The 22,222-nt window shown below is 40.2% G+C and overlaps 2 protein-coding genes across 5 annotated transcripts in view; both read left to right on the forward strand.

Moving 5' to 3' along the window:
* Positions 1–2,566: 2,566 nt before the first annotated feature.
* IL17RD (interleukin 17 receptor D) overlaps positions 2,567–22,222 on the forward strand; it is a 56,260-nt gene continuing 36,604 nt past the window's right edge. The window contains exon 1 of one of the 4 annotated variants that reach the window (XM_051811547.1): positions 2,567–2,676. Coding sequence is in view for 2 of the 4 variants with exons in the window: in XM_051811546.1 (XP_051667506.1) it covers positions 18,980–19,111 (132 nt within the window). In the remaining 2 variants the exon portion in view is untranslated. Of the gene's footprint in view, positions 2,677–14,797; positions 14,827–18,857; positions 19,112–22,222 lie in introns of those variants that run through there. The other 3 variants (XM_051811548.1, XM_051811546.1, XM_051811545.1) reach the window with 3 other exon arrangements.
* On the forward strand, positions 2,575–8,616 carry HESX1 (HESX homeobox 1). Its single transcript, XM_051811578.1, has 5 exons — positions 2,575–2,676; positions 6,618–6,876; positions 6,983–7,188; positions 7,502–7,603; positions 8,480–8,616. Exons 2-5 carry the CDS (start codon positions 6,660–6,662, stop codon positions 8,576–8,578), a joined length of 624 nt encoding a protein of 207 aa, XP_051667538.1. The 5' UTR covers positions 2,575–2,676; positions 6,618–6,659; the 3' UTR covers positions 8,579–8,616.

Genomic DNA, 22,222 nt, shown 5'->3' on the forward strand with positions numbered 1-22,222 from the left:
CTGCCCGCTTCTTATTGGCGGGCGGGCCCGTCTGTCCGTCCGCCCTCGCGCGGGGCCGTCCCGCAGCTCGCGCCCTCGCGCTCGGCTCCTCAGGGCTGAGGGCTCGGGGGTCCCGGGAGCGGCTCCAGGGGAGCGGAGGGAAGCGGAGCGGGGGCAGCCGGGGACGTGTCCCAGCTGAGGTGACCGCCCAGCCGTGCGGGTCAGGGCGCCAAGCGACTTGTGTGCAGTTCGGGGGCTGCTGCTCTCTCCTCACGGATGACCGCCTCGGGGGCCAACCCACAGCGCGGTGACGCCGCTGTGCCCCTGCCGTGATGGAGCAGCTTTGGCGCTCTTTCCGCGTCACCTTTGGGAAGTCTCCTCTTATCCCTGCCATGGGGGTGGGTCCCAGGTGCGGGCCGGTCTCTCGTACCGTGCCTACGGTGAGAGGAACAGAGGAAAGGGCATTAAACTGAGACGAGGGAGATTCAGATTAGATACCAGAAAAATTTCACTGTGGTGGTGCTGGGCTGGCTGTTGGACTGGGTGATCTTAAAGGTCTCTTCAAACCTTGGTGATTTGATGATTCTGTATATCTCTCCACCACTTGAAGAAGTATTTCTATCCCTATCAAGCTAGTTTTTTGTTACAAAGTGCTGAGGACTTTTTCCTGGTTGTGTATTAAAAAAAACCATTGTTGACCACCAAATTTTCCCCTTCAGAAGCAAGAGTTCAGTTCTGGCGGGCTCCCTGCTCTCTTAGACTGGATAAGTTTGGTGCTATAGGTTGGAGGCCAATTTTAAATGCTTAAAAACTATTGTGAGGGCTTGCTGGAGTTGAACCAGATCATTGGTTGAACTCGCAAACTGGTTCAACTCTGAAATTACTTAGAATCATAGAATTGTAGAGTTGCTGAGGTGGGGAAAGACTTCTAAGACAAAGTTCAACCATGAACCAGCACCACTGTGTTCACCACCAAACCATGGTCCCAGTTGCCACATCCACACGCCTTTAGAACACTTCCAGGGATGGTGATTCCACCACTTCCCTGGGCAGCCTGTGCCACTGCCTGACTGCCTTTTCCAAGAAGAAATTTTTCTCAGTATCCAACCTAAACTTCCCCTGCACAACTTGAGGCCGTTTCCTCTTGGCCTATTGCTTGTTACCTGGGAGAAGAGCCCAGTTCCCACCTGGCTACAACCTCCTTTCAGGTAGTTAGAGAGCAAGACTCGATAGACTTGATGATAATTTTTAGATATGTTTATTATTACAGCTGGAAAAAAAAACAAAAGAAAAAAGAGGCTGTTTCCTTGATAGTTTTGCCTTTTTGGGACCAGGTGAACTTAGTATAAAACCAGATTAGAAAGTGCATGAAGTGCTTTCAACAGAGCAAATGATTAACAATTGTTTAGTTCTGCTATGGAGACGTTTCTTTATGTTGTACCAGATTGTGGTTTACCTTTAAAAGCAGATAAAGTCTGGTGTTAAATTACAAACAACTAAAGATTTTTGAGGTAAGTTTTTTGTTTGTTTGATAGTTTGGGTTTTTTTGGTGGGGGGTGTTTTGGTTTGGGGTTTTTTTGTTTGTTTGTTTTCCTGTAGGGAGTGGTGAAGAAACTTCCAAGTTAGTACCTTGTTCAGTCAATTCATTTACCAGCTCAGCTGTGACTCACCTGACCGGAGCAAGTCACGCTACTTCTCTCTTTCCTTGTCATGTGAGGATAATAATTCAGAGTTATCTTGCAAGGTATTATGAAAACGAAGTCTTGTATCTGTAATTATGTGACAGAGCATTGGCTCATGACCTGCTTTCTGGTGTTGAGATCAGTTAACTTGTGCCTAAGTTTTACAGCAGTCTCCTGTAAGAAATGCCTCTGTTTTGTGCTGTAAGATGTATTTCCTCAGCAGAATTCAGGAAGGTAATAACTTTAAATGGAATTGAGTTTAGTTAGCTTTGTATATTTGCAGCTGTAAGTGGCAGAGAAAAAAAAATAACATTTCTTAGCTGCTATCAGCAGAGAACAGCTCCTTGAGAATTAAATGTTTTGTGGAAGAGAAAACAATATCCTAAAAAACATGCCCTTTAATATGCAATAATGTGCTTTATTATCCCTGCTGGCATGTACCATAGAAACGTGTCTTGTTTCTGTTGATCTTAGTAATTCAGTTTAATGATTTGGTTTAGTGGGTGGCCTTTCTAATAATTCTGCAGTGTACCAGGGCTTCTCAGCTTTTTTAATATGTCCTTTATGCTGACACATTCTGTGCGTTACTTGTTACTTTTCTTGTTCTTACCTTTTGTGCATGTTTTTCCAAATGATACGAGGTATCCAAAAGTTTTATTTGAGCTATGAATTTGACACCAACAGATGAGATTTGATAGTAATGAGTTGAAGAATCCCTCTGAACCCTTTAATAAGTACATTTTTAGTGTTACACTGCTTTCAGCATTTTAGGCTTTTTCTTATCGTGTGATTTATTTTTTGATTTGGGTTTTCTGATTTGTGGGACTGACGGGGGTTTTTTGTCCTTTCTGCAAAATATTTACTAAGAGGCCTTAAAAATGAGAGGAACTAACACTTGGCACTATATAAACAGGAAGAAAAGCAGCCAACAGCTCTTTAGAGTATTCCAGATGTGTGCCCTAATGGAGAGAACATTTTGCCTCTGCTGGAGGGTGAAAGGAGCTGTGTGGATAAGGTGGGCTTTAATTGCATGTTTCTCGCTGTTTAACACACTGTTTCTCAGACTTTTGCTCGTGGCACCCTTGGATTTACCTTGAATTTATCTGTCTTCACTTAATCTCCCTGGGTCAAAATAGCTTTTTGGCTTCAGCCAAAAAAACAGCTACTTCTTTTTGGTCACTTTTTGTTAAAATTGGTGTTACCATTTTTGCTTAAAAAAAGCCTTTGACTTATGAAGCTGATGTAGAATATAGTGTGTGTTCATCATGTTCAAAACATATCTGAAAGGGAGCTTTATACAGAACAACTTCTGAGGTGGTAAAACATTCATGCAGTGGGTTGAAAGGTGAGATGAAAGGCAAATGTTTGGAGTGTGATAAGTAATCAAGAAAGATTATATATACCATTTATACCTTTTCCTAAAGCTGAAAATGTTGTCCAGTGAAAGGTGACCCAGCAGCTGAGTAGCAATGGGGGAGAAGAGCAAAAGGCAGCAAGAGCAAGGGTTGGGGTTTCAGCCCAAAGCCCCCAAGAGCTCTCGGTGTGGTCTCTTGAGCTGCTATAAACAGCCCTTAGAGGCTTCACATCTCTAAAGAACAAGAGCTTCATCTACTAAGTGGATGAACTCTACTGTCCCTGGGCAAAAAACAGTGGTGCAAAGTCTGAAAGGGAGATTAGTTTGCTGCCTCATCAAGAATGTGATGCTGTAAGAGGATTGGATTTGCATATCCAAGGAGCAGTGAGTTCTCCTATAATTGATTAGTTAGGATTCTCAACTTAATGTTTGTTGTGTTGCTCTAATTGCCACTACAGAGGTATTTAGCTAAAGGTCTATAGGTAATTTCACATAGGTTGCAAGGCAAGTATTGATAATCTCTAATGGGCCAAAATAACAAAATGCAGTTTTGAAGTGAAGGCTCAAGGTCCATTTACAGTTACAGTAGGAATTCCTAGAAATTTAATCTGTTATACCAGGTATTCCTGAATCTAAAACTTGAAGTATTCTGTCCTGTGGAAGGTGTATCTTCATCCTAATTTCTTACAGAAAGTTCTGTTGACTGTTTATCTTGATAACAAATAGTTTTACTCTATAGCTCAGCAAACTTCTCTTCAAAGAAACCCAGCAACTTTTGAATGAGAGACCTGCAGCCAGACTTTCCAGTCTTTCATCTCTACATATATGTTGTTTAAGAATCATAGAATGGGTTGGGTTGGGAGGGCCCTTTAGAGCTCATCCAGTTCCAGTGCCCCTTTGGGACTTTTTTCGCTTGATAAGGTCACTCGAAGCCCCATCCAATCTCATCTTGGACACTTGAAGGAATATAATGGAATTTTGGTATAATGCAGGCTTCTTATCTCTAGAATAATTTGTCTTTTCATGTGACTTTTTTATAAACTTCTGCTCCTATAATGCACTTGCAATCATGAACTCTGTTTAAAAACAAGAGTGTTGAGATGTTTGTGACTGCATTGCAGTCTCCAGCTCTGATTCAATTCAACATTGAACAATGAATATAACATGATTAATTTAGAGATAACATGGTTTCTTACTCCTATGACATTGCTGAAGGAATTTAACAACTGGGAAGCCCAAACACTGGATGGCAGTATTGGGTGATGTCCTGGCCTGTGCCAAGTGAATGAGTTAACTGGCTTTGACCTATTTTATGGAAATTCATTTTGAGAGCTACTAAGATCTCTTTTCCTTGAAAATTCATTAAAAAGCTCTGAAAGAATGTTTCCAACTGGGAGTTAAAAGCAGACTATCCTGAAGGATGGGTTTTTTTCCATCTTCCACAGTCAGAGAGACCAGAAATAACTTATAAATACTGGGTTAACTTCATGGTTAGCTTTGGGAAGGTGTGTGGAAGGTATGAGCTTCTCATAAATGTCTCTCTGACCACCACACATCCTTCTCTTTATTGATAGCTCTTGGTAGCTTCCTGAAGGGAAAACCTGTGGGGGTATTTATGTCTTTGGGATGTGAAGGTGTGGTAATCTGAGTCTCAGCTGTGTGGGTCACGTTGATTTCATTCATATTTATCCAGGAGAAATCAATATTTTTTACATGTGTTTTGTGTCACTATGTTGGTTTTTTAAGTTGTTTAAGAAAAATAGTGGGCTGTGTTTGAAAACTAGCTTTTTATATTATAATCATTCAGAGGGGTTTTTGTATTATTGTTATTACCCACTGGTTTCTGGATTGAAGAGTGTCTCTCTCTATTGGTGATCATGCTTGTTACCTCTTTGGGACAGAGAAACCTGTAAGCAGCCCCAAGTTCAACACAGAAGGACATGTATTGTTTTCTTTTTGACTTTATGTGTTTTGTAGGATTTAAAAAAGAAAATTAAAAGCTGGTGTTCCACTTAGAGATTGTAGAGGCAGAAAACTGATCTACCTATCCCTGCTGTACAGGAGGCTTTGCATGGTCTCCTCAGTAACTCCTGGGCCTGGTGGGCAGGCTGAACACTCTGAACTGCTTTGTTGAGGCCAGAGTTGCTGGGCACAGCTGAGACATAAAGGGCTGTAAAGCCCTTGCTTAACTCTGCTTCCCAGTGACCTCTAGTTCACCAACTCCTCCAGCAAACTGTGGTTTCATACCCAGGTCCTTCTGGCTTTTCTGTAAATCTACCCTTGTGGTGGCTGGAGCTCAGCTTGCAGGTGGTCACTGCAGGTGGATTGGTGCCTCTTCAAGATCCACTGATGTGTGCTGAGAAGTGCCCTTGGTAAGAGCACTCCTTGAATTGTCACTTTTGAAGAGTTTGGTTTGACAACAATCTTATTGCACAACACAAAAATCAGGCCAGTAAGAAGGGGGAACTTTTGCATCCTGAAGCGAAAATACTGTTTTCATTTTTGTGTGTTGTAAAGTAAAGCTTTGCCCAAAATAAAAAAAGGAGGAATTTCTGTAGAGAAGTTGTCCTGAACCAAAACCTGGTTTTGAGCATGTGACATGTAATTTGTGTGGCTGATGGCTGAGGCTGAATATAAAAATGTTATAGTCGGTAGTTTCTCTACAATGGATGAGATCAGAATTCTGTTTGCAGACTTTGAGCCTCGTTAAAAAGCCTTTATCTCCTTTCTCCTCACTACTCATATATTTTTTTGTAATTTTAAGTGTTTGCTCTGTAGGATTTAAATATACTTCTACTGCCTATAAACCTACAGGAAGGGAGGGACCTCTACCAGAAAAAGGGAGTTTTTTAACCAGTAAATTTGAGTATACTGCTTCCTTTAAGTTTTGCTTTTATGTTGCAAAGAATTATCAGGAAATGTCACATCTGGTATGTTTCAGAGAAGCTGCAACAAAGTTATTTTAATAAGAAAAATGAATGCATGAATTATTTAAAATAGTTGGTGCAACTGTTCCTATTAACTAATCCAGGCACTTGGAAGGCAATTACACTGAGCTTTGACAACATTGCCAACCCACTGCACAGTGCCTTATGCCAAAAGCTATTGTTGTTTCATTGACCACGTTCACCATTACATATGCATATGAAAAAACAGAGGCATTTTCATCGGGATTACCCTAATAGCATTAAGAGATTATTTTTAAAATTTCCTTGGAAGGAAATTCACTTAAATGAGATTACTTATTACTTGACTGGTTTCCTATCATGCTGCTATGTTTAGGTAAGTGGAGTCCATTAGAGTATAAAGTTTTTAAAAAAACTGATTTTATACATTAATGATTTCAAATAAAAGAGAAGTACTATATTTGTGCACAGTTTCTTTTGAGAAAGTTAAGTCGATGCTCTGGTTAGGAGAGATAACACTTTTTGTCCCCCTTGGTGGCCCCCCTAGTGTCACCATTAGTTGCTAATTACTTGCAAACAAATAAACAATTAACTCCTCGTGCCTCTTGGTGGGAGAGTTTTCATTGACATGCTAAAACTTTCTAATAAAAGATTTTAATTAATGACGTTGCAAATCCAACCCCCTTGTCAACACAGCTATAAGGGCTTGTGGAGAAATGCAAGTGCGGTGTCCCTGCTATGCTGGCTGAGGGGGAGAGCATGGCCGGGCCATCGCTGTGTGCTGCCAGTACAGCAGCAGCGCCTCAGAACCTTCACAGAGTGTCTGGCTTTGTAGAGAATAAAACCACACAGTGCTCCTTTTCAATCGAAAGTATTTTGGGACTGGAGCAGAAGAAAGATGCCATTCCAGCTGTGAAACCTCACAGACCCTGGGTGGATGCATGCACCAGCTTGGGTAAGTCAGTCTGGTTTGTAGCCTCTCAGGCTCTTACTCTAAAAGTATTTGCATGTTTATATTGGAAACCAGTAAATTGAAGCTCTCCTTTGCTTTCTTTTTCTAGTTTTAGGTGATGACAGTAATCCCCACCTCCAAATCCCTGTTGTTTGCTATGAAAATCCATTATTTCATGCTAACAGTGATCCAGTGCAAGAGGAAAAAGTTTTGAAATGTGAAAAATATTTTTCAGTCACTGAAAGGCTGTCTTTCAAACGGGAATTGAGCTGGTACAGGGGTAGAAGACCCAGAACTGCATTCACTAGAAACCAGGTAGGGCTTTTCTCAGTATTTAACAAGTGAGTAACAATGGGGTTCAGTGAAATGTTGGTAGAAGCCTGAAACAGCTGCCTAATGCAGTGTGAGGTACTTCTGCAGAGAGAAATGCAGTCAGGAACTAGTGTCAATTAACAGGAATGGTGCTAATTTCAGCAGAGCTGTGTTTGTGCATGGAATCAGAGCTGTGCAAACCCTGCTTGGAAGTCTCCTGTTGAACAAACTAAACCTGTTTTTCTGTATTTCTTTTCTGTATTACTGCTATGAAAGTAGTGATAACTATTCAACAAGTGTGTTTTAAACTCCTCAGATTGAAGTCTTGGAAAATGTTTTTAAAATGAACTCCTACCCCGGCATTGATATTAGAGAAGAGCTAGCTCGCAAATTAGACTTAGATGAAGACAGGATCCAGGTAATTAAAAATGTATTTGAACTTTTCTCTAATTGCATTTATATGTCCCCTCTGGTTATATAAATAAGTAGTTTGACAGCAGTAGCAATAATATTAATAATCTCAATATGAATCAATGTACATATATGTAATATGCCCTCAATGATTTGTGAAATAGAAGCCATTTAATTCCTTCTGAAAGCTAAAACCTTATTCCAAAGCATTGATGAGGCAATAATCACTATAATACTTCCATGATATCTGCTCTGTTAATCTCTAGTTATCATGTATGTAACTTGATCATTTACTTCCATGTTTTAAAATCATGTTTATATGATGTTTATCTCCATATTTGAAAAACAAATATGGAACAGATATTGAAATAATTTGTATAACTGTCTGAGACTGTCAGTAGAGCATAGATTTGTTAAGTCAGTGTTTGAACCTCTGTCTTCATCTGCTCAAAACCAAGGTCTGCTCAGAGATATTGACTATTGATTTCCACATAGTCCAATATTATAAAAATATTGTAGACATTAGAATTTGGGCTTCACCTTGATGTTTATTGAGCTTTTGATGCAACTATTATATTGGGGTTGATGGGAAACTTGATGTGGCAAATGAAGACAGAATTCCAGATGTTTGAGATCCTCCAGGGTCTGACTGTCACTGAAATTAATGCTAGTTTTTATATTAATTGCAGTGAAGCTGGGGATGTTACTTTCTTTGTCTGTGCTCTTAGAATTCCAGCGAGTAGCTGCAGATTTTAAATTTGCATTTAACTTTCAAAGAGCTGTCATGACACAAAATATTGTAATGCTGTGTGAATGTATTTGTTTCAAACATTATTCTGCTTTCAGTGCTTTCTGAAAAGCCTGCCTTCTCTTTTCATTTTAGATCTGGTTCCAGAACCGTCGTGCAAAGCTGAAAAGATCACACAGAGAATCTCAGTTTCTAATGGTGAAAAATACTTTCACCTCCAGCCTGCTAGAGTAGAAAGAAGGATGGTTTGGTGTTACAGTACTACAACAGAGCACGGAGAATTATTAATAGCCTGTATTAAGTAATGGTATAGTAATTATGATTTTATGCCCAGATTTGAAAGTTTATTATAATTTTCATTCAAATAAACTGTAAATACTTGAAGTATTATTACAATCTACTTTTTGTGGAAAAAGGGAACTTTTCCTATATCTTTGAGTAAGTATTTTCAGAGAAGTTTAGATATTTTTGCAGTTTAAAAAATACAAACCTTAGGTTGCACAAGATTTTCAGCTACTGTGAATTGCTACAGCTTAACTGAAGATGATTTGACAAATCTTCAAGGTTGTAGAAAAAGTCTGTTTAAAGGCTGAAATACACATTATGCAAAATAGATTTTGCTACCCAAAACAGACTATGTGTTACATAGGAGTTTAAATAGCTTATTTATAAAGAATATGATATCTTTTTCCAAAAATTATGTTCTTTATGAAAACTGTCTCAAATGGAAGGGGTAATATTCAGCTGACTGTTCAGTTTGAACAATTGCCCAGTTAAAAGAAGCTGAAAATTATAATCTTTTTATATAATTTCAATTAATTTAGGGTATTTGCCTATTTAATACTTCAACTTGGATATCTCCTCTCTTGTCAGTATAAGCATTCTAGTTATGGAAGTTGCCCTATTATCTTTTAATGACAGAATGTAGCATTTCACAGGATCAAATCAGTTGGGACCAGACCAGATATCCAGATCATTGCCATTAATTTTAGGGTGTGGGATTCATTTTTATCAAACATTACATGAAAGTTAATTATCCTCATATTTGATATTCAGCCTGAAGTCAAGGAGAGCCTTATACAAAACAACCCCCACCCAACTCTTCATGGCCACAATGTAGGAAAACATTGTAAGTCCAGGTTTCTGCTGTTCTTTGTTCAGCAGAGCCCTGGGAACTTCCCTGAAGTGCTGAGGCCCTTCAGTGAGACTTCAGCCTGTATTTCTTACTAGACACAAATCCTACATTCTGTCATGAACAGACACGGTGTTGATCTTCCTGTCTGCATGCTTTCATCCCTGATATCTGCTGTCCTTTGGAATGAAAGGTAAGTTTGAGAAAATGGGACAATAGAGCAAAAATCATTTTAGGTAATCTCATACTAGGAAAAGCTAAAGGGAAGGATGATCTGCCTTCAGTCCTTACTTAGTATTTTGGTTGATCGGTTGAGCTATGGGAGTTCAGATAAAAACATTCCTATATTTTATGAAAAATATAGCTGAAAGGCTGAATTACTTTAGAACAGGTGGTGGCCATTTTATGTCTTTAATTTCACTGGCTCATTGGCTTCATTTTTATATAGAATCCTTAAAATCTTGAATTGTTTGAATTTCTCTGGGAAATCTTAATGTAAAAAGAACAAACTTTTATCCAATATTGAAATGTTAATTTTCTGTGCTTTGTGTTCCTAACTGAACTTCTGTTGTATCCTGCATTCCAAAATATTTGAGAGAACATTCACAAATAAAGCAATTCAAATTGAGCCAAACCCATTAGGAACAGTTCTTAGAGAAACTGAAATCTCAATTCAGATACCTACCTCATCTGGTAAAGCCAATATTGGGAAGGCATTCTTCTGTTTTGTTTTTCTTCACACCTCAAAACATATACTGCCTATAGTTTAACCTTATTGCAGGTAATCTGAAACTATTGTCTACTCTACTGCTGGAAACAAAGTTTCCAGCAGCAACAGATTAGACTAATCTGTACAGATTGATGCCTAAGAACCTCAGTCTATTATCTGGCAAACAGCTCAATACATTTCATGTCTGCAATAATGGAACTGGTCTCAAGTGATGGAAGTCTGACAAAGCAATTCAAGAGAAGGAGTAGAATTGTAGCAGAATAATTATAGCAGCAGCCCTGGTATCCAGCTCTCAGTCAGCAAATGTTACAGCAGGGTGACTGGTTGGTGTGAGGTACTAAGGGTGTCCCACATAGTGCTGAGGGGCAAAAAGTTCAAAAGCATTGCTGCATTATTTACTTCATCTTGACTTAGCTTGTTCCTCCCAAGGTAAAGGCATTGGCAGATCAAAGGAGAACTTTTAACTTTTCATTTCTACTTAAACCGTAGAAATTATTGTTATGTGAGGGGGAGCTGGAGCTGCTCAGCCTCCTCAGGGGTGTCAGGATCCCACCTGATTGCATTGCAAAAGGAGTTCATGTGGTCAAACAGGATTGTTGGTGAGGGAGGGGAATCCAGGGCTGCTGAAGAGCCTTCGGTTGGAGATTCCTTTGTGGGGAAATAGTGCCTTGACTTGTGTGACACGAGGGGAAAGAGTTAGACAGAAAATGTCAAAGACTGGTCTTTCTATTTTGGGCACCCAAAGCTTATACTGGTGGGACCAGCAGTATTTTCAGGAGAATCCCAGGAAGTGTGAAGTGCTGTGTTAGCATTGCACTGCAGCTTCTCTTTCTTAGATTGATTAGCAAACTGGAACACTATTCATGTGTGTGTTGAGTTTAGAAGAAGAAATAAATGGGATTTCTTCTAACATCTGTTTTTTTGCAGGATGCTGTTTATTAAGCAATGAGGTAAGAAAATGATCAAAAATGCTCAGGGATTCACATCTTTGGTGTAGCTGTGGTGTAATTGCCAGTGACTTTCACATCCCTAAGTATGTTTTTCATTTGATCATATGGATGTGCTGTGGGGGTGGTATTAGAGTGACAGAGTAAGTAATGCATTGCCTGTGCCTTAATAAGAAAAAAACAAAAAGATAAAAAAGGAACAAAAAAGCAATGAAAGACTAGATTTTGCAAGTGTGTTTTGATCCACGTTGTGAATTGGTGGGTGTGAAGTCCAGTGCCTTGAGCAAACAGAATGGCTGTGGATTCACACAGGCACCAGGAATGCTTTTCATATCAGTTTTCTGGCTCGGGATGTTGGAAGGATCTGTATATGTGCCTGGTAAAACTAATACAATACCTAGATTCCAAGGGAAATGAATATTCCTTCTTTTTGGATTTATGTTCCAATGTTTTTTCCTTTCCTAGTTCCTAAACCAGTTTTCCTCTGCCACTGTGATGGCTTGAGAACCCAATGAGTATAGTCTGTCACTCTTTTCCTTAATCTCGTGCAATTTGGAGCAAAAAGGACAAAAGTTAGCAGGTGGTATGAGATAGTTCTCTTCATTAAAAATTATCTATGTTATTAGTCTTGTTATTAATCTCTATAATATTTTGTGAATTTGCCATTTTTAAATTGCATATGTTTCAAACTCATTATCTCATTGTGACCTTTAAAAAAATAACCTCCATAACCTTGCACCAACTCAATTATTGTACCTTTTTTTCTCTAATCCTTTCTTGCTTTTTTAGCACCGAATTTTTATTTTACCAGTACATGTCATTCATTTTACTCCTCCTATGGTTTTAAATGTCTGTCCACAATTTCTATATTCTGTGGCAGTCTTTGGTCTGTGTATAACAAAATTAAGTTTTATATATTAAGCGAATATATATCTTTTAATGATAGATTTCACACTTTTAATCTTTGGAATTGTATTAAATGGATCATAGTGATACTCCAAAATATTTTGGGATTCAGTTTCTATAAATGATGCCATATTAAGGAAATTAATAAGATATCAGATGAAGTATTCTGCAGTAAAGATTGTTGGCTGTTTATTTTGCTTTTTCATATTAAATCAGACTTTAAAGTCATAAATTTTGAAACGATCTGTATTTAAACTGAAAGTACTGGGCTGCTTCTGCCCTCTGGTGGTTGGAGTTAATAATTACAGTTCTACACGTTCATGGGGTTTAATCCGGCATTCCCGAGCTGGGCTGTGGGCACAACAGGACCCTCCCACAGGGAATCACTGCCCCTTTGAACTGTTCAGACTTTGTGTCTGAATTTAAATTCCAAGTGCATACACATGCTTGAGATGTCAAACCTGATTTGCAAAAGCTCCAAGTGGTCAATAATGAACAGAACACAATGAAAATCAGTGGGTGCTTAATATTTTTGATGGTCTGAACATCCACTCTTTTAAAATCTTGCCTCCAATATTTCTACATTTGAGAAAGGAGTTCTCAGGAAGAATTTATTCACAGAAAGGGCTGTTAACCATTGGAATGGGCTGCCCAGGGAGGAGGAGTCACCATCCCTGGATGTGTTCAAGAAACAACTGGACGTGGAACTTCATGCCATGGTCTGGTTGACAAGGTGATATTCTGCTTGACAAAATGGACTCGATCTTAGAGGTCTTTAGCAACCAAAATAATTCTGTGAAAGCATTTGGCAAAGTAGACAGTAATTCTAAAAAAACACCCCTCATTATGGTGTAAAACTTAGAATGGCTTCTAGTATTACATCTACTGATATAATTCTTCTGAGATAATAAATACAGTGTTGTCAATGCAAATGTTTGCTAGGCAGAAACACTTATTGCCACCAGGATTTTCATTTATCATTGTTTTGTCATATTAGAAGGATAAGAAATCACTTTGTGCTCTTTAAATACTGCGGATTTCTTAACAGTTTCTCTTGCATTTCAAAGCATTCAGTTCGACTAAAATGCTAAAAAATATTATAGTGGCCACCTTAATTTCCATCATGATTCAAATATTTGTAAGTTCCCAGGTAGATGTTTGGATTGAGACATACAGTGCAATGCAGTTCTCTCACTTCAGAGATGCATCTTATTCTGTGTTACAGGATGTGGTTATCTGACTATTTCTGCAAATTGCTCTAATTGGTTTTGGCAGAGAAAGGAGGTTACAGGGAAGCATTCTCAGGAGGCACCAGCTGAGGCTGGAGACTTTAAGACATAAGTTGGCTACATGTAAATTCCAGTTTAGGAGTGGCGTTTTCAGTGGTTGCTACTATTATAATCTAATTAGAAACAATAATTATCTCTTGTAACTTACCATATTAACAGGCTTTAACTCTCCATGGAAGTATTAAGAAATCTTGTTCATTCTGGTCTTTTATTATCTGCATATTCATCTTATTCTTTCCAAAAATAAGCAGCTAACTCAATCCTGATATCCAACTGCTTCAAATTTGTGTTTTAAAATAATGTGCCAGACTCTAGATAAACAGAACCTTGAGTTTGTTTGTTTGAGAGGCAGGGCTGCCAGCAACAATTGTCATTCCTAGCAGGGCCCTTCCTCTGGTGTTTTTTAAGCCCAGTCTTGTAGAATTACTGTGCATTCTTTTGTAAATCTGTTATAAAATGTTTTAAAATTACGCCAGAATATTTTGGGGAATATCTCTCATATAAACAAAAATTGCAATTCCCGTATGGCTCCAGCCTTGGTATTTTCTTTTGTGTGTGTATTTCCCTTGGTGGGAGTAGAATGAGGTGCTATTGACAAAGGGCTTTCCAATCTTCTTCCACAATGCTTGCACAATACTAAGATTTTTTTTTTTTTAAATTCTTCCAGCCATGTTCCTTTTGTTCTGCAACAGTATCTGTTACTAGTGTCTCCATACATTTTAATTGCAAAAATTTTCAAAGCATTTCCTTCAGCTTTAATTACCCTTAGCTTTTGGCCTCAAATAACAAATGATGTCATCATGAGGTGCTTGAGCAAATAGCTCTCCCTCGGTTAAATGGGAAAGGGTTTAAGGCAGGTTATGCTCAGCGAGGGGTCCCTTAGTGTGCTAGGATTAATTTTGCAGACATTGCCACAGTATGCTGCTGAATTGCAGAATAGACTGTTAAATCAGGTTTGGGTTGTTCCTCCACTCCTTCCCTCCCCCGTATTTTCCTGCAGAAGGAAAATGACAAGCTGGCTGGATGGAAAGTATTGTGCTGCAATAAGAAAGGGCTGAGGAGAACTAAAACTGAGAAACTTTTGTAAAGATGTTATTTTACTAGCATTTCTTGCATTTATTCAAACTGCACTGGGGGATCTTGGTTTGCATTTTTCATAGTTGTTCAAGATGAAATCTCTATATTGCTGAAATGTATTATTTTAAAATTGAACATGAAAAGTTATTCAATTGTTGTTAGATAATAAAACATACATAACTTTAGGGATACAGTTGTTGGTTCGGAATATTTCTAATTCAACAGAATTTTTATTGTAAAATGACTCATCCGTGCAATTTTTAATTTTCTTTGTGTCATAAATCTACTTTTCTCTACAAGTGCAGTTTCACATTACACATAATCTGGGGTAACAGAAGGCTGCTGCTGAAAGATGCAGTCCTGACCTGCTCCATTTCTCAGAGGCGACTTGTGGCCACAGGGTGAGTCAATCCAACGTGCTTTTGGAGCAGGGAGGAGTGGGTTTGGTGGCACAGCAGTGAGTTGAATAATCTCAGGGAACTTTCTGTTCCTTTATTATATTCATAGGAATAAACAGATGCAAAACTAAACAGAAACACAGAAACTTGACATTTGACTGCAAAAGTTCTCTGCCAGTAGAAGGCCTGTATACAATATAGGGAACTGTGTGGTCTGGGGAGTGGTAATATTATATGAACATTTGCATCCATGCATCACTGATAAATTGTTAATTTGATGGTGATCAGAGGTAATTTTCATATAATGACTGTTTGGCCTATTTCAGTCATTTCCTTTTTGCCTTAACTTACTCCTACATCTGATGCTAACTTGAGCCTTTAGGAATATAGGACTGAAACTTCTTTGGTCATTAAGTGCAATTTCCTGTAGAAGAGATTAAGTCATCCAGAAAGGTCACAAGACCACTCACTCTCTAATCTCTGAACTCTACAGGCCTCAAAACATATCCAAATACCTGAAGACAGACTTGAGATTTTTAAGAAAGAAAGCTCAAACCTGACAGTGTGACAAAAAGAAGTGAGCAGGAGAGAAACATTACTACCAGTACAGTAGAAGGGTTTCTGCAAGGTCTGGCTTAGTCAGCATTAAGGACTGGATACTCAGTTTAAGGACTTGTGGCAAAGCATCTGGGTATAGAAGTGGTGGCTGCCAGTGTCAAAGCAGAATTCATGCATCTAATTTCACTTTCAAGTCCCATCTGGACACAGCAGCAGCTACTCCAGAAGTGCCAATAAATGTGTGGACACCACAGGGGGCAGTGGGCTGCCAGGACAGCTTGCTGTGTGCTCTTTGCCTTTCACCAGGGAGGAGCAGCCAGTGGGGTGGAATTGTTCTGGAGGCTGGCACCCACTGGTACTGCCTGCATGACCTTAGGAAGTAGAGTGTGTGTCTACAGAAAGCAGCAAATTAAATCCAAAGAATGCTACATGTAGGGGTCTCTTCCTGTCTTACTAAGGGGCAGAGTCTTTCCTGACCCCAAATCTAATTATTGGTTTAGCCCTGAGCATATGTGCAAGACATAAAAGCAGGCATCTTTGTGACTCAGTGCTTAAGTTTCCTTATCTATAAAATGGGACTGGTAATACAGATTTTACTCTCAGAACTTTCTGTTTCGTGAATTTTTGCCACATTTCTCAAGGCCTAGTGATTTAATGGTTGCCTTGAACAAGATAATTATTTATAACAATTGATACAGTTGATGCAAATTTCAATTCAGTTTTATGGCCTGGGATTGCTGTCTTATCAGCTGATAACCTTTCACTTGAGCCTAGCCAGATCATTTGAAACTATAGCATGTTATAATACAGGGGATTCCATCAGAACAGAATTTTGTGACCCCTGACACCAGTGGGAATGTTCATGCCCTTGCTCAAAGTGTCCACATCCATTCCACACTTTCTACTTCTGTTCTTAAGGTTTGACACCGGAAGCTTTCTTGCTCTATCTTATGCTGGATGCTCATCTCGTAGATAAACCACCTCCACTGAAGTGAGACAACTTTCAATAACTGGGTGCTTTCGAAAGATCTGGTTTTCTGCCTTCCAGTATCTGTCAGATGAAGTTCCAGAAGATCCTCCCATTGAGGGTTTCTCTTCTGGGATCTCTTTTAGCACACTGTTTGCTTGGCTCCCCATAGCTCATCCTCATTTCCCAACAGTGGGCGATGTCTGTCTGTAACAGAGTGGGATATTGCAATAGCTGACTGTCTGACTTAGCTGAATATCCTCCAAGCCTGATGCATGCTTTCTGGCCCAAAAGTGAGCTGTTTTCATAATTTCTTTTGCAGTCAAGGTCAATCTCCCTTGCAGAGAGTTCAGTGCTAGAAATATGAACTGTGGATGGAGACACAACTTCCAAGTCTAAGAGGGGAATTTTTGCTAAGCGATAGAAAGATTCAGCAGTGAATTTTTAACCATATTATCAGAAGTCTTTATTACATGAGTTTTGGGGTTTTTATAGGAATTGCTGAGTTCTCACTTTCTCCTCCGTTTCAGAACAGCTGCTCAGAAAAGGGAAGGAAAAAAAAGGTTTTTAGCTTTAAGCAAGAAGGGAGAGTAGCAACCAAAACCAGCTGTAGAATGCAGGATATTGATACCCATGACTTCTGGATATTATGCATTCTCTACTACTTGGAGAAAAGAGACTGTTGTGAAAAGGACAAAAGAGCCCACAGACAAGCTGAGTCCCCACAGCCACTTTTGCCCTTACATTATCTCACAGCAGTTTGGAGAATCTAGCTAAAACCATTAACTCTAGTTGTTTGACTCCTGCCCCTCCACTACTGTTTTCCACAAAAGATTTCACTGGAAATTATTCTAAATGCATATGAAGCAATGAAATACTTCTGTATTCAGTCAGTTCCTTCACAGGACTAAGTTGGATGTGGCGGAATAGAGGAATTTTTTTCAGATGTGTAATTTTGTTATTAGCACAAGCTGACCTATTGGGAAGGGGGCTCAGTGCTGATTTTTTTCAGTCATCTTTTCTTTGTGCTATAACCATGCTGAAGTCACAAACCTGTTTTCAAAGGTAACTGTGGTTGAAAGAACTGTGATCCATCAACTTAACCAAGCAGTTTAAGAGAGTTTTGTTGTATAATTTCCACCAATAGTCACAAAGAATGAAAATCCTGTGATAGGTGTAAAACCAGTGCTAGTTAAAAATTACCAGCTGGTCATGTTTCCTTTCAACTGATTGGCTTAGTGCTGCTTTTACACGCTATTTTAATCCAAACTGTAATGTCTTGTATAATACTGATGGGTGTGTCTGTTCCATTAAGATTATGGCTTTAATCACAGGATTAATCATAGCAACAGGATGTACTAAAATCAAAGTTTTAGAAAATAATTGGAGTTAAGTGATGTGTAAGAAGTGATATATGATGAGGCCCTGGGCTACCTCATCTAAAACTGAAGTTAGGGCTACTTTGAGCAGACAGTTAGGCCTAGTGACCTCCTGAGGTCCCTTCCAAGCTGAACATCCTGTGGTTCTGTGCTTTGGAGGAGCCTTGGACTGCTCTGCCTCTTATATGACTTTGAGAATTTCAGGCAGGGTGTTTATAATTGATGTGATTCATGGATATCTTGGAGGAGCTTGCATTTGAAATTTATTAGAAATGTGATTTATTTTATTTTAAAGATAAGTGTTTTGGTCAAAACATATAAAAATTAACTCCAGTTAAAAAGCTGAAATCTTTATCACTACATGTGACTTCCATTGCATTTTCTGCAATGATAGTATATTATTTCTCCAGCTTGTCTTCCTTAATTAAAGAGTAATTAAAGAGTGGCTGAAGGAGCTGGGGTTGTTTAGTCTGGAGAAGAGGGGGTTTAGCTGTGACCTTATCCCTCTCTACAACCACCTGAAAAGAGGTTGTAGCCAGGTGGGGGGCGGCCTCTTCTCACAAGTAATAAGTGACAGGGGGAGAGAATATAACCTTAAACTGTGCAAGGCGAGGTTTAGGTTGGACAGTAGGAGGAATTTCTTCACAGAAGTTGACATGGTGGTGTTGGGTCATAGGTTACACTTAATAATGCCAGAAGTGTTTTCCAATCTGATTGATTGTGTGATTCTGTAAAGCATGAAATATTGTCGAGGATCTGTGATTGGTCTTTGGCTTGTTGCCCTGACCTTGTGAAGCACCTGGACTGTTCCCCTGTGGGTTTGTATCACTAAGCGGCACCTCTCTTCCTTGCGGTGTAGCAAATGGATCAGCAGTGCGGTACCGCACCGCGGAACGAGGATGGGGAGCCGGGCAGGTACTGGCCGGACCCCGCTGTGTGCAGGAGGGCGGCTGCAGTGCGCCGCTGTCCCGGGGAGCCCCCGCGTCCCGAGGGAAGAGAAGGAAAGGGAGGGGAAGAGAAAAGTGCACAGGCGGGGAAAGCGGCCGGAGGGGGTCCCGCTCCCTCCCATTGTTGCCGTTTGCCGAGGCTGGAGCGGGGCGGGGGCGGCGGGGCCGGGGCTCGGGCGGACCCCCCGCCCCCGGGCGGGCGCGCATGCACAGACACTCGGGCACAGACACACACACGGACCCGGCACGGACACACGGACACGGGGCAGCGCCGCCGCCCCCGCCCCGCCGGGCTCGCTGGGACCATGGCACCGGGGCTGCCCCTCGGCTCCGTCCTCCTCGCCCTCGCCGCCTGGCTCGGGGGTCCCCGGCTCGCCGCGGCCACCGGAGCAGCGAGCGGCAGGAGGGGCCCGGCGGCCGATGCGTGCGGAGGGAGGGTGAGTAGAGCGAAGCGGAGCTGCTGCCGGTGCGGGGAAGGGGTTCTGCAAACCGCGGGGAGAAGCGGAGGTTCCGCAGCTCGGGCGCTGTCCCGGGCCGGGAGAGCCGCGCTGCGCCGGGGGAGGGAGGGAGCGAGCGGGCTGTGCGGGGACACTTCTGCAACTCATAACGCTGCCCGGGGGCTCCGCATCTGGGAGTCAACTGCGGCCGGGAGAGAGGGTGGCATTGCCCGGCAAGGGATATTTATTGGTTTCTCGCCTGGGGGAGGGAGGCAGCTCGGAGCCGGCGAGTGTGAAGAAGTCACTCAACAGGTCCTTTACCACCAGCGCGCTCCCCTTCCCCGAGCCGACCTGCGCGGCGAGGAGGATAAAAGCGATCGCTGGGGCTTTGTTATTTTAATGATTCGAGGCCGGCTTGGGGTCTTAGCTCCGGGCCTGATCATTATACAGAGGATGTAGGAAATTTACGGGAGGGGGAAGGGGGAGGAAGGTGATAAACGTTTTGTTACTGGGCTTTGCCTTTTGTTCCTGTTTCTGGTGTGTTTTGCTGTCAGACTTTTCTCGATTGCTTTTTTTCCCCTTAAGTATCTTTTAATAACTTTTGAGTTGAGTGTTTTGGTTTGTTTCTCTTCTTTCTCCTGATATTACAGATTTAGTTGAAGCGTGGTGATCCGGGAACATTGGAGGGAACACAACTGACTTTCATTGCTTTTCCTTATTGTTAGACTGTCACTAAGGATTTTCTTGGTTTCAGATCAGGTCCTTTGAGAGCGTTGCTGCAACACACAGTTCAGAAGTTTGTAGGGCATAGTTTAGAAAGGAGAAAGCACCGGGAAATGTGTAAAAGAACGGTGTGGAAAAACAGAGTTCAGACCCTGATAAAGCTTAAGACCTAAATCTTTATGTTGGATGGAACTGTTGAAGGTTTAGACTCCCCTATTAGGCCTCTTTAACTGAGAATTGGGAATAAAATGTTTTGGCTCAGTTTGTCTATTGTATGTTCCATCAGACGTGGGCAGGATGCTACACAGGCTCGTAACGACCACTCTATATTTGTGTAGAGTTTTGCATCAGTTATTAAGTAAATTATCACTATTAAAAGTCATAGCACTTGATTAGTGTATTTTGACGTTTATAGAAATGTGCAGATGCGGTTTATTCTGGATTTATTTTTTGCTTACATAATTGATGTAATTGTGTGTATTAAACAGGAATGTGCCACAATATAGTTATTTTAATATAGTGATTTCGACTGGCTTTTAGATGAGCAAAACTTAACTCTTTCCAATTAGCATAACCCCCTTCTTGGTCTTTATTGCTCACAACAAATGTACCATCTTAGCTTATAAAATATTTGTACTAGTTTCTGGTTTTATGGTATTTTCAGCTTCAAGTTCAGGCTTTCCTAGCCAATTAGTGAGATACCTTGTGTGATTGTGTAGCTGTAATTTCGTAGTCCGATTTTGTAACACCGCTCTTGCGAGTGATTGCCTCCATAACCCAGGCAGGGCAGCGTTTATTAGAGTAATGATTGCAGGATGGTACCCATTGTCTCAGTTATGTGGTATTTATCTTGGGCTGCATGTAAGTTTTGAGTAGACTTGACGTACTATTAAATGACTGATGGCCCCTCTAACACATTGTCTGCTCTGGAGCAGGGTTGCCTTTGAAGTAGTACCCTGTAGGAAGTAAAGAGACTATTTGCTCTATTAAAATTCCTTGGTATTTCCTCTGTTTAACCACAGGCCACTTCCCCTCTGCCACTCTAAACACTGCAGGGACACTGACTGATTGAAAAGACACAAGCCCTAAGTAATTGTATCCTATTCAAATAGATATTCTTATTGCAGGTTATTTATAAGTAGCGTCTAATTAATGTATGCTAAGGGCAAGAATAAATGAAGTGGTTGAATTGAGGTAATTCTCAATGGCATAAACAATCTAAAAAAATATAATTTAACTTTTAATCGTTGTTTAAGGAGAAATAAAATGTAGGTAGCTGAGTGGTTGTATGTACATTTAGATACACACACATTGGATATTTTCCTCTGTTAATTTTAAATGTGTGATGCACTTCCCCCGATGAATCTTTTTTATAATATGTGTTGTTTCTTAAAATCTGCATTCCATTTTGCTGCATTTATACAATTAATGCTCATCTTCCTTTTACTCTTCAAAATACAGTTTTAAGTATCCTCAATATTTTGTGGCAGTAAAAGACTGACTGGATGAGAGCATATTACTCGACTACGGCTAAAAGAATGTGATGAGGAAATATTTGTTTGTTTTATTCACAGCTCCTGAAATTGGTCCTAATAGATAACATTTTCAAAGATTAAACTTGTAGATTTTTTTTTTTTTCTTTTACAACTTCTATTGTAAAATACATGTCTGTATTAATGACCTTCTCTAGTAATATACCAGCACTGGAAGCTCAATGTGTGTCTGCAGCAGGAAAGCAATTAATACCTGGACAAGTAACTTAACATCACCATTACCAACAATTATCAGATTTCAGTGGGTCCAGGATCTTAGAATTTGCATTGACTTTGGTAAGTCTAGGATTTCTTTCATTGATGTTTAACAGCAATTTTGATGTATTCCAACACTTAAGGTTATTTCAGATTAAGGTAGAACGTTTGCTTAAAGCAGAATAGTGTTCCAAAGTAGCTTTCCTTATGGATGATCTTAGGATGTCATATGCATACCTTTATCCAGAAAAAATAAATCAGGGAAGGGACTCTTTTAATCTAGAGTAAGTATGTCCACATGGGGAGCTATTCTGGAAAAGCAGTCTCTGAATCTTTCTCATCCTATAAACAAGCCATGAGGTGCACAGGGAAGACAGACGTGGGATCTGAGGATGATTTGAATATATTTCAGATTCATTTATTCAGCGTTAAACACATGAGCAACTTTACTCTCAAGTTGTTTTGTAGATTCTAATGGGACTACACACATGAGTAATTTTTTTCATATGTTTAATTCCTCTGAAGTTCCTGGCACTGAACCGTGTTCAGTATAAAGCTTAAATTTAATGAGACTGTATGATGAGAAAGAATAAATAATACAGCATTTTAGGAAACCTCCCCCCCTCGTTAGAAGGGAGTT

Source organism: Manacus candei, unplaced genomic scaffold (genome assembly GCF_025592945.1).
Source record: "Manacus candei isolate 608988 ecotype Guabito, Panama unplaced genomic scaffold, ASM2559294v1 h1tg000082l, whole genome shotgun sequence".
Taxonomy (NCBI): Eukaryota; Metazoa; Chordata; class Aves; order Passeriformes; family Pipridae; genus Manacus; species Manacus candei.

Bases quoted from the DNA above. Each gene is read 5' to 3' on its own strand.
- HESX1 (XM_051811578.1), top strand. From the start codon at position 6,660: ATGCTGGCTGAGGGGGAGAGCATGGCCGGGCCATCGCTGTGTGCTGCC. The intron at 6,877-6,982 runs GTAAGTCAGTCT...TTCTTTTTCTAG, and splicing joins GGATGCATGCACCAGCTTGG to TTTTAGGTGATGACAGTAAT. The intron at 7,189-7,501 runs GTAGGGCTTTTC...TAAACTCCTCAG, and splicing joins CTGCATTCACTAGAAACCAG to ATTGAAGTCTTGGAAAATGT.